Consider the following 12612-nt stretch of genomic DNA (forward strand, 5'->3'; position numbering starts at 1 on the left):
ATTGGTGCAAAGTTTGGGCGTTCCAAGTTATTACTAAGTGTGTTCCAACAGAGCTAAAACTGCTCGGATCACTGGGTTCATCGTTTATAAATTTGAGTTCAATATGTAATTTTCGCATGCCACTTTTGTTAATATACTTAATAATGTTTTCCGCAAAATTCAAAATCTCTTGTTTGTATTTGTCGTCGTTTAGAATTATAATTCTAACTGATTCACTTTTGTAGGGTTCGTCTATTTTGTCTAAACAGTTTTCGAAATTTGCGGTTACTTGCAAAAATTGCAGAAAAAATAATTTACAAGCGCTTGGTAGTTTGTTGTGCATTTTGTTTACTAACAAACAACAACATGTGTATCAGTACGAGTGTTATTTCGCAGTACAATTTATAAATTCTCTCCATTTCTGCGTAAACAATAAGAAATGCCTTCTACAAATCATTATTTCACGTTATTCTCTATTCACTATAGCAGTAATTGACGTTCGTGCGTTGTTTCTTTAAGCTCGTTATAAGTGGAATTCGGTTTATTTAAATGATTTGACGTCAATTACGATGCATTTATACTAAATATTACGTTTTAATACAATGAATTAGTTTAAAAATACAATTTCCGAATGAAACCGACGAACATTGCTTGCAATGCTAAACTAAAAAACATGCTTTGTATGGTCCATTATTTTCACACGAGTTCAATTTTGTAAAATAACGGAGACATTAATTTTTAAAAATACTGCAGTTGTGTTATATAGAGAAATTTGTGAAGAAGTTATATTTAAAATTTTATAACAATAAATCTGTGAATAACTGAGATATTATATTCTGAAAATGTATTGAACACCCCATAACAGAAAACCGTAGGGACTGGGCGTAAAACTACGATATTGATCCTATGAAAAGCGCAATTATACAGGGTGATTTCGAAATATTTGCAATAAACCTTCATGCACCACTCTCGATGGGAAGCCACTGATCCACCCTTTAAAACAGTACGTTCAAAACGTTCGAATAAAATCGTTGTAAATAAAAATTAAAAATAAAACCGACTATTTGCTGGTTATTATCGTTCGTTCATTCATCTAATCGTTCAGTCGTTAAAGGTCATTGCTAAAGATCATTAGTTATAGAAAAAAATGGTGGTCCTGAGAAGATATTACAAACTGTGAAACACGAGTGCTGATGTCGGGCTCTTCTTCGAAGCGTTCCAAAATATGTTCTTCAGCTTGCAGTATTCTTTCGGTCCCATCACGGACACGACCGTGGGTTTGAGGTTTGAAGGTACTATGGTCTCAGAGATGTACCACTGATGCAAATGTTCAAGCACACGGAATCGTGCGATTTGGAAAGCGTTCGATCCACAATTCGCAGACCAACTTAGCGTTTCCATCAGCCACACCAGAAAGCATTACATTTCGACACGCTTTGAACGAGAAAAATTCACCGTTGTCAAAGGCGTTAACCGAAGACACGACGGCAACCAGCTCATGCATGGCTGGTTTTTTCACGTTGTTTATCAGTGTGCCACTTTTTTGGTTATTGATCCTAGACGTTCTATACCATTCATTGAATAGTAGTTATGGTAGGTCAAGAAACTATACCAGTGGCGTGTATAACAATTTATATTTAATTTCAAATAATTTTTTCTACATGTTGCTACCACTTAGGAACGTGAACTTTACAAAGTGCATTATCTTAATGTACCAGTCTCCTAGATTAAATTACTGGAAATTCAGCTCAAATTACCAAAACAGCTGATTGTATCTAAATGTTCTTGTACTTCCGATAAAATTTCGTCTCTTTCTCTGTCTTCATATCTGTCACCTTGACCGTGGCCTATCTATTCGTGTTATTAAAAAACATCCTGAAAGGCACTGAGTGTGAAACTTGTGCATCCCTGTTTCTTGTTCTTGTTTTTTGCTTTATCCTTATAGACAGCAATAGTACGTATATCATAACAATATATTAAACATATCAACTATATTAATAATGGGTAGCTGTTTAAATTGTAATGTCCCTACCGGGGTTTCTAAAGCAAGTGTTTCTTGCGATTGGTGTCAGGGGATACTTCATTTGTTATAAACGACATAAAAATGACTCGCCCCAAATCACGTCCTCTCAAACATTTTTTTTTTTGTGAAATTACGTGATGAACTTACCGCCCAAATTGCTGATATCAAACACAGCTCAGGTTACTATAAACCTGTCACTGAAAACAACTTGTCGTTTTACCGTCTAGGAAAATTTGACGCCTCTAAGAGTAATCGTCGTCATATCAAAATATTGCTCTCGTCTGTAGATAAGGTTCAATAGCCTTACGGAATGCTTATAAATTAAAAACGTCGCAATTTAGCAACATATCAGTATCGTACTCCAATGTAGTTGATGATCTATAAAAATGTCAAAGCTGAATTAAACAATCGCTTCAGTAATGATGAAACAAATTTACGCACTAAATATCAAAATGGGCTTCCTCGCATAATATCTACATCGTCTTTCAATTAAACAACAATGTTTCAAAATCATTTAACATCTATTATCAAAACGCTAGAGGACTAAGATCTAAAACTCTATGTTCTATACCAGCTGTTGTCAGTTATCTTATGACATCATAATTATGACAGAGTCTTGGTTGAATGATTCTCTTTCCACCCTCACATAGTGTAATTAATTAGATGTGACAGGAACTTATCATCTGTTCAGAAATTTGATAGGAGTGGTATCCTTTTTGGTCTTCGTAATCATATTAACTATGAACCTCTAGATAATACTTACATTTTAAAATTGATCCATTTGGTTGATTTGGTTGTTAGCAAATGTACATTGAACAACTTGTCACAGTTAGCAACAAGTTACGAAACCGATTTGCCCTCAAAAAGTAAGTTTGGCTGATGCCAAGTGTTTCGCAAAGAAACTGCGAAATGCTTGGGCCAGCAGAAGGAACTTGGAGAGTGGCAAATCGAGGACAGGGAGTGACAGTTAGAGTTAGAGACTGTGACAGTGCGGGTCCCTTCAAGACTGCCAACGACAACCGTAATGATTAAGTAAGTACCAACTCCATATACTTAGGGCCGGTTGCATAAACGCAAATCAAATTTAATCTCTGATTAAGAACAATTGTAACCATGATAATAACAATCGTTACTATCGAGTTAATCAGAGATTAAATTTGATTTGCGTTTATGCAACCGGCCCTTAGTTTTGTAGTTAGTAGGTAATAAATCATAGAATAAGGAGACAAATGTTTTTATAAAACACCCCTAATGGTCACAGGACGTGACATATATGGTGGAGGCGCCATGGTGAGATTTCGAAGGATAAATCACCATATTTATCTTAATTTAAATTAAACGATATTATTAATAGATTAGTTGTATAAGTAGAGTAATGAATTTTGCTGACGGGTGTGTTGGAGTTACTTTACAGCTATAAAGTAGGTAATGGTGTAATATGCTGAGTCGGAACTTGCAGCACAGTAGATAATCTAGGGCAAAGGCACATAAATGAAAAACAAAAACAAAAATTTTTTTTTTTGAATGTCGGGAACGAAACCATTGTTAAAGACACGTAGTCAAAGGCGTAAGGTAGAAGAATCGCAGTACCGGAATTTTGTTCCTAAGTGCCGAAGCACGGAAGCATTTGAGACAGTTGACGAAAACCCGGTGCAAGTAAATATAGTTAACCCAAAGCCTGTATCAGATTCAACATTACAAGAAATATCAGAAATTTTGGACACGAGGAAGCGAGCAGAAAAACCGAAAAAAGACGAGCAAACTACGAAGGAAGGAAGTGGTGCGGAGAGCAAAGAGGGCAAGGAAGAAAGGAGGGAAGATAGTGAAAAGGAGTTGGAGGAAAGTGGTGCAGAGAGCGAGGGGGACAAGGAAGAAAGTAGGGCGGAGAGTGAGGAGGACAGGGAAGAAAGCGACATAGAGACCGGAGAAGACAGGATGTCAAACGTAACTCTTCGAGAAGCTTTGGAAAAAGCTAAAATTCCAGCCTTACCAAAATTTTTAGCCCCGCCCCTCTTTAATCCAGCTACGTCAGATCCAAACAGCTTCATCGACACCTACGAGAGAGTAGCTTTAACTAACTCATGGGATGACGCGCTAAAAATTTCATATTTGCCAATTTTTTTGGAAAAAGCGGCATTGGCGTGGTTTCGCCAATACACAACAACGCAGTCTAATGCAGAGAAGACATGGAGAGCGCTCACCAACGATTTTTTGGCGGAATTCGGCAGTGGTGAGTCTAAAAGGGGAGTAAGGGCAAAATTCGAAAACAGGAAGCAGGGACTGAACGAGGACATCAAGTCCTATTTTTTCGAGCTTCTGGTGCTACAGCAGGAGTGGGATCCGAAAATGTCGGATGAGTCCTTCAGTTTGCATTTTGAAAATTAATTCAGATTAATCGTTAGTTACATAATAATATAGTAATAAGTTTTTGTTAACTTTTTAATTGGTGTAAATTAAAAATTAATATAATTTTAATTTTAGGATGTTAATAATATACTACATGGGAATCTTATACCTTGGACAAGCGGTAGAAATAAATACGGGCGTTTACTGGCGAAAACTGCCCGTATTTACGTACGAAGCCAGTATACCCTTGATATATACGACCAAGTGGGAGACGGGAGACAACGCAGGACACAGCAGTACTAGCTTGATGGATTGTGGTGAGAACGGCAAATCTTTAAATTGTCAGTTGGTCAAAGAAATAGAGAGGCTTTCAAATCTTTATGAGGGGGAACGGTCTATGTTGAGGCAACTAATAGAGGGAGAGATAGGAAGAGAGCAAGGTGTAAGAAGAAAAAGAGCTCTGGATTTCATTGCGAGTTCATTTGAGTGGTGCTGTGGTTTTGCAACACAGCATAAATTTAAAAAGCTGGCAGCAAATGAGCAGCAGTTGGCCGAACAGGTTAATCAGCTACAACTGGGGCTTACCGAATCTCTGAAAAGTATCGGTCAAGAATCGAAGGCATTTAGGAAATATCAAAACGACACAGCGAACACGTTCCGTCAGATCGAACGAAGGATGCATTTAGCAGAAAAGGTGGCATCAGATTTAATGGTGAAACTCGAAAATCAAGTGCGAGGGTAGGAGAGATTAGCTTTTGACAGCCATTTATAATAATTATTTGAATTTGAAAAAAATTATTAATACTATCAGGATCATGGAGCAGAACGAGGTGGCGACTGCGTGTAAACAGCATCTTATTCCGCAGATAATACTCCCACCATCGGTACTGAGAGCGGATCTAATCGTGTTACAGGACAATATCGCTAATCACCGGCAGGAACTGGCCATTTCTGTTGGGGATGCGGAAGTCTTGTACACATTGCCAATTTGTGACTGTGTGTTGACTGAAAAGACGATAACAGTTCACATCCGCATACCTGTAAGAACTAAAGGATTTTCATGGTCTTTATTTGAATTAATTGCGGTCCCTTTCAAGTGGCACAATCAAACATGCAAAACTCAGCACGAGAGTGTGTACGTTGCCGTGTCAAAAGGAGTGAGCAGACAGGTGAGGGCGATATCCGGAGTCAGTCTTCACCACTGCAAACCTTTCGAAAACAAATTGTGTTTTTTGCCTCGATTTTCGGCAGATTCATTACATGGTCCAACATGTGTCAATAAGCTGGTTGCAGGAGGATCATCATTAGAGCTAAGCAGGCACTGCCCAATGACGTGCTACGATTCCACTGCAATGACCATAACCGAAGTTGAGGAAGAGACATATGTAATCACCCACGCGAGAAATGAATCCTGCATCAAGTGCAATAACCAACTAAGGTCGATTGTGAAACAAGAGGATGCAGAACCAGGTGCTAAGAAAATCGTACTACCCTGCCACTGCCAACTCATGCTGCATGATGAAGTAATCATTGGCAGAAGATTTCCATGCAAAGAAGATGAGAAGGAAATAACCATAACGCATATTTTACCGGCACCGTGGTCGACAGTAGGGGCCATGGTAATTAACGATTTTGAAAAAACAGTGCCGCTACACTTTGACTCCCTGAAATCTTGTCTCAACGAGAACTGGACACTGACAATACCACACGTAAATTTAACCTCACCGATCGAGAAATTGGCGGATGTATACAGAAGGATAAAAGTGCATCAGGAGGATCACGACTGGACGAATACCTACACAGTACATGGGGATTCCATGATGCTTATCTGGAACCTCATACTGTCGGTAGGGTTGGGATACGTCCTATTTAGAAGAAACCCAATAGGAATGGTATACGCTGCTGCTCCAGGAGCGAATGCGTGGGGCGAGAAGGACCATTTGGATCATCAAGCAGTTCTGACGCTCATGTGTATTGCCATACTTGTATTCATAGGATACATAGGGTTTAAAATGTGTAAATTTTTGTTTAGCCGCAAGCGAGGGACTGGAAGAAATAGGGACAACCCTAGAAAATTTGAGAGTGGAAATGAAACCAGTGTACCCTTGCAGACAAGAGGACGACAAGTGAGTTTGTCAGAGGGGCGTCTAGAGTTGGGAGAAGAGGCGTTCCTAGCTTTGGCACGAGGCCAAAGTACGAGTATAAAAATCCAGCCAATCCGATCGTCAGAAGAAGAAAGGGAATCTAATTAAAAAAATTTATAAGGTAAGGGGGATAACCAAATTTTGTCAAGGGGGGAGTATCTATTGTCTGTTACTGACAGCGCACTGCCTTTTGAACGTTTGGAAATATTACTTATCAATAAGCTTGTTCTAATAATTTGTGACCTTAATATCCCTGAATTTTCTGAAAAAAAACATCTCCTACAGCTATATTTCTTAGTCATTTCTGTAATACGCTAGAATTATCTAATTTACTGATGCCAAACATTTCTCTACAGATTGAAGTAAACAAAGATTTCTTTATTTTTTCCGGAATTTATTACCTTTTCTGTATTTCATCAGCGTGATTTAATAATACATGCAAATTGGAGTGTTTTTGAAAAATTCTCTGACGTAAATCTTGCCACTGAAGAATTTTACAAAATCCTGAACTCTGTACTTGGGCATACGATTCCAAATGATTATATGCCCCATGATTTACAAATGAAATCAAACATTATCTTAAACTTAAACTATATTAAAGATGAAAGTGGAAAAATACAAAAGATACTTATTTTCTTAATGAATTTAAGAGACTTCGCTTGCTAACTAAAACGATGATTTCGTCAGCCTATAAGTCTTACATGCAAGAAACTGAAGAATCGATTAAGAAAAATCCAAAGAAAATTGTTGATTTCATCCGCCGCATCAAACAGAATTCCTGGACGTATGTTTAAAAATGACGTTTGCTGTGATATTCCCTTAGAAACAGTTAATGCGTTTGCTGATCATTTCTCTAGCATTTATTTTCAGAATACTAGTGTGTCTGAAGACCTCGCTTCTTAATCTCGGAGGCTTCCATGGTCGGAGTCAATACATGATCGTTTTTCGGATTGGGAAACTCTTCGCCTCTGGTACGGTTGACATACTGAGTTACCGTGTTCTTTTGTCTTATTCCTAATTTCTGAACCCTGCTCCTGAAGTGTGCTAAACGTTGAGCCGAAAAACTCAATTAACTCGGTCATAACCCAGAAAACGATCATGATTGTTATTGCCCACCTTTTAATTTACAAATGGTTACTGAACAGCATATTGTGGTCATAGGAATTAAACATTTAAAGTGGAAATGAGGAAAATAACACAGAAATACGTGGCAGAAGCGGAGGGCGCGGTTCCTGGTTGAGCTGACGGGATTTATCGCGCCATCTACACAAAAGACGCAGACCTAGAATAGAAGTCAGAGGAGTGGTCGGGATGACGTGATGCTCGCAGCAATGGTTAGAACATCTCGACAGGCTAATGGACTGTATAGTGATATTTTTACCTAGGTTACTAAAATGTGTATCGATACTTAAGTTTATCTTTATGTTCATTTATTATTCTTTTTTTAAATTGTTTCTTGGAACAATTACAAGACTTTTATTGTATTATACTTGCCCTCTAATTGGATTACTGCTAGGCAATTAAATTATTATTATTATTATTATTAATATTATTAATAGAGAAAAGTAAAACCAACCGAGAAATGTTGTTAAATTTAATAACACATTTTTTCTTGTGTGATGAATACAACTTAAAAACAAACTGCTAAGCAAAAATCATTTTAACAAATGTAACTATTTACAGTATAAATCATATATACATACATAAACAACTTTCTAATTACAGATTTTTTCTTTTTAACTCTACAGTATAGAATGCATTGTAAATTTCTGCTAAGTTTATGTCCTAATGGCACTTCAAACACAACTTTAAAGCAATTATCCCAGAGAAATTCCAGCACAGAACTACTGACGACCCTTTCCAAATATGTTCCATTCTATTCTGTGTTTGTGATAAATTCTCAATTCTCATGCTTGTTCTACCATTGTTACTTTTCTTTTAATTCTTCTACATGTCACTCGTACGCACATAGTTCCTAATAATACTTCCACGATTGTATTAATTTTTTTATTTCTCGTGATACATTTTCCAATCACCTTTCCTTGTAAACTATTATCTGTGTTATTATTTCGACTAGTATTCTAAACATTTTGTTATTCATTTTGTCCAAAAAATTATGCGCCACTGTTACCCACTGTTTATGTCCAATTTTGTAGGCATCTTCAAGAAAAATTTATAACTTTAGATTCTCTTTTAAGTTGTTAAATATAGCTTCCATGAGTGTCTTCTTTTCGAGCTAATCAGCTTTGATACATATATAAATTTTCCATTTTTCATTTCTGTCGCATTATTTGTTTCTTCATTTTTCCTTGTCTTAGCATGCTCTATGGACCTTGTTACAACTTCATATTCAGCTTAAACTAATTTCCTTATGTTCTTAATTTCTGTCCAACAGAACATTGTGATTTCCATTCATAAGTTCTTCTTCTATTGTTACATTTTTTTATGTTCTTCGTCTAACACAAGATGTTATTCACTTTATGACGCTCATTGACGATCTTTTCTAATAGCATCTACATCGTTTGTCGTCATAATTGAGAAAAACTTTACATTGATAAAAATTCTAGGCCAAATTAATTCTTCTGGTACTTCTCTCATACGACCACATTAAACTTCCATATTCATTTTACTTCAGTCAGATACACTACCATAACACGATCTTCTCAAAAATACTAACATCCGAAAACACCTTTTTGTAAACAGAATCTCACAAAGAAAGGCAACCACTGCAAGTACCAAACCGAACGCCCACAAGAAAAATACTGATTGTAAATCGTGTGTGTTAAACGGGTTCCACAAGCTTCTATTTCGGCTAAGATTTATAAGTATTTCCAATTCAGTACTATATTCAACATCGCGATACCATTTTGAAGTCAAACCAGCTTCAACCAATTTTATAATAATTTTATTGAAGGTACCTACTAATCCAGAACCTCTTGGTACAATGTAAGATATAAAATACGACGTCAGACACTCGTTGACTATGTGAAGAAGAGGTGTACCATCTTCGTCTAAATAATGTGTTCTCACATATGACTTTAAGTCACGTTGTCTTTCCAATTTGGCCATGTTTCTCTTGTATGCCACCAAATCAAACATATTCGGAACTGATTTGACCCTTTTCCTTTTTAAACTAGCCATTAAAGTCGACCCTCCGTTGACAAAACCGTAAAAATTTGTAGCTATTGGAAAATTAGCGTCATCTAATTCTTGCAAAGTGTCTATGTCTTTGTAATAAAATGGTGTGGTGAAAGAATTGAAAAATGAACCTTGAACCAGACCTATAATGACGATGCTGAAGATCATACACCAAAACAAAAAGAACGCTTGGCCTATTGTTGGTACGATTTTGACAGGAATTCCGTGGAAGATTGAATACATTTGCCAAAACACTTGCACTAGATCTCTTTCGGGACCAACGAAGTACCACAAAATGTTACATAAAAAGTATACAAAGTACACAGCTAACCAAGCAGGTCTGTTGAAACATTTGAAAATCATCAACCACTGTGGTATTTTTTTTGCCTTGGGAACTATAGCGCACATTTTGTCGGTACTGTATGGTACTGTAAATTCTATTTCCGAAGTACCATAGTTCATTATGAACCTACCATTTGTACTGATGTCTACTTGGCGGTTAATTACCATAGCCAGACTGCCAGTTGCTGTCCCATTTGGCAAGATCCAACCAAAGTTCTCTTTTCCCAGACCACCGACGATATCCACACTGAAGTTAAGATGTTTTGCCAATGTTGTCAAAATGCAGCCATCTAGACCAAGTACCAAGTTGGAAGAACTCGTGTGAGCGTATAACGGATTCACTTTGAGCAATTTTGGTGTTTTAACTATTGCTGTAGGGTTTCTTATAAACATGGAAATTTTTAAAGGGAACTGATTAAAGTTTTTTGGGTTGACTTCAAAGTGTGCCGATTCAGAATCATTAGTCTTTGGAATGAAAGGAGAATATACTACTTTTTTCTGGTTACCACAGTAACATCCACACAGTACACCGAACTCTTTCCAAAGTCGAGCAAAAATGTCGTCGGTATTTGGAGAGGTTAGAATGAAGATTATCATATATTTATCTCTTGCTAATGGCAGTACCGCTTTATGATCATGATCTAGAAATGTATTTAAGGTTTCTGGATTCCAGACAAGTAATAAATGGTTTCCATTTGAACTAAATGTGACAGTTGCAATAGTTTCATTGGTTAAATATAACTCCTCTATTTGTAGCTTCATGGAAATGCCGTCTTTGTAAATGTGGTCAACGATATTTTCAGCAAAATATCTCATCTGAAGTTTATGTTCTTCTGTTTGTAGTATTACCAGCCGCAACGATTTAGAAGTAAATATTTTGTCGATTTTCTCAACACAGTGGTCCACATTTGTAGTCATGTTTAAAAAATTAATTAAAAACATGTTGGAAAGACTATATAGTTTTATCGTCATTGCAGAAATAAAAGGTAATCAGAAAATTAACGCGAAACGATTTTACGGCACCATTATAACTCATGGTTTTCTAAGTTATAATTTTATTTGATTTATTGCTTACATAGCAACGGCCAAATTATATTTATTTATTTAATGAGGTCCTTAAATCGAGCGTTTTATGATATGTTTATATTGGACACGTTAACCGCGATAATTTACGTTTGTTATACGGCAAATAAAAAACTGGTAAACAGTATTTTTTTCTTGGAAGTTCACTTAATTTTCGACTTACTAGATTATTCCTAGTAGTGGATAATTCTTTGGGTAAGATCATTTTACAAATATTATAAAAGTGCTTTATCCCAAGTATAATGTGCAGAATTTTATCTACAGTCAAAACATCTTTAAAATTAACCTAAAGAAACGAAAATGACTCTTAAGTTACTTTATTTTACTCATTTGAAGTTAATCTTAAACTAAATTCTTCGAGTTGTCAGCATCTGGAATTTTAGAATTTTCCAAAGAGAAGCAGGAGGAAGAGGAAAGCAAAAATGGATAACTTAATCGAAATAATCATCGAGTTAATGAAAGATGGTAAGAGAAATACAAGAAGACCAAAAAAGTATTAAGAGGAAATTATGAGATTGAGAATCGAAAATAAGCAATTGATGAAGACATAAAGGCATGTAGAATAATATGGTCAATATAAGAATAAGAGAATTGGGAACTGCAGTGTGCAAGATCGAAGTAGAAAATATTTAGAAAAAGAGAATGGAGTTAGGAAGATAGGCTAAAAGAAAACGAGAAAAGGACGTAAAATGGAACTTAAACACTAAGAAGTAATACTAAGGCAAATAGAAATAGAACGAAGTAATCGAACAAAATATACGCGAAGAAGGAAATACATAAAACAGACTGTAACAAAAAAATTAAAACTATTGTAATACAAACGCAAAAGGCGAACAAAGGTAATACAATAAATGTATAGGAACTAGGAATTACGAAATCACTAAAGAAAGGAAGAAATATGACAGGAATACTGGCTATTCTGGTCAAGTATAGATCAAAAAGAAGTAAGGAAAGAAGGAGATCATTTTCTAATAAAAAAACAAAGTGGAAAGACAAAGAAACCAAAGTTAGAAAAAGGAGGATATAGAATGAAGAAAAAGATAAATAGCCGTAACTTTAAAGAAACAAAATACTAATATTATAAAAACGTTGCTCAATGCAACAAAAAAGAGCGTTGGGACTACAAGACAAGAAAGTAAAAAAAATAGAATGATACCCTAAGAATAGAAAAAAAGAAACCTGGAGAAGATATATAAATACAGATACCAGAAGAACGCGAAAAAGAGAAAAAAACAATATAGAAAGCAAAACGAGAATCATGGATAGAATTTGGAAAGAAGATGACCAAGGACTACGGAGAAAACCAATAACTGTTTTTCGGAAAACTGAAACAGCTAAAACAAAAGAAGGAATATGATATGACTAACATAAACGACAAAAGACAAAATAATTTATGTTATCTGATTATATCATAGCCTGATAGCGAGATTATGGAATCTTAACTTGTCCAAGCAATTCTCGACTGCCAGTAAGGCTTTCTATTGTCGTGCTCTAACTTTCTTCAGTGCTCTGTCTTCAGAAAACATGTTTCGGTTCAGGGACGAATTGAGAGTAAGT

At 36.0% G+C, this 12612-nt stretch overlaps 1 protein-coding gene across 1 annotated transcript; it reads left to right on the forward strand.

Annotated features, from left to right (window-relative positions):
- Positions 1–3526: 3526 nt before the first annotated feature.
- Positions 3527–4387, forward strand: LOC135138640 (uncharacterized). Its single transcript, XM_064068618.1, has one exon. The coding sequence runs from the start codon at positions 3527–3529 to the stop codon at positions 4385–4387; it is 861 nt and encodes a 286-aa protein (XP_063924688.1).
- Positions 4388–12612: the final 8225 nt, after the last annotated feature.

The sequence above is a fragment of the Zophobas morio genome, unplaced genomic scaffold (genome assembly GCF_036711695.1).
Source record: "Zophobas morio isolate AGI-343-1 ecotype UQ-CSIRO unplaced genomic scaffold, CSIRO_AGI_Zmor_V1 ptg000030l, whole genome shotgun sequence".
In the NCBI taxonomy this organism is placed as follows: domain Eukaryota; kingdom Metazoa; phylum Arthropoda; class Insecta; order Coleoptera; family Tenebrionidae; genus Zophobas; species Zophobas morio.

Excerpts from the sequence above, each read along its gene's own strand:
- LOC135138640 (XM_064068618.1), top strand. The coding sequence starts at position 3,527 with ATGTCGGGAACGAAACCATTGTTAAAGACACGTAGTCAAAGGCGTAAG.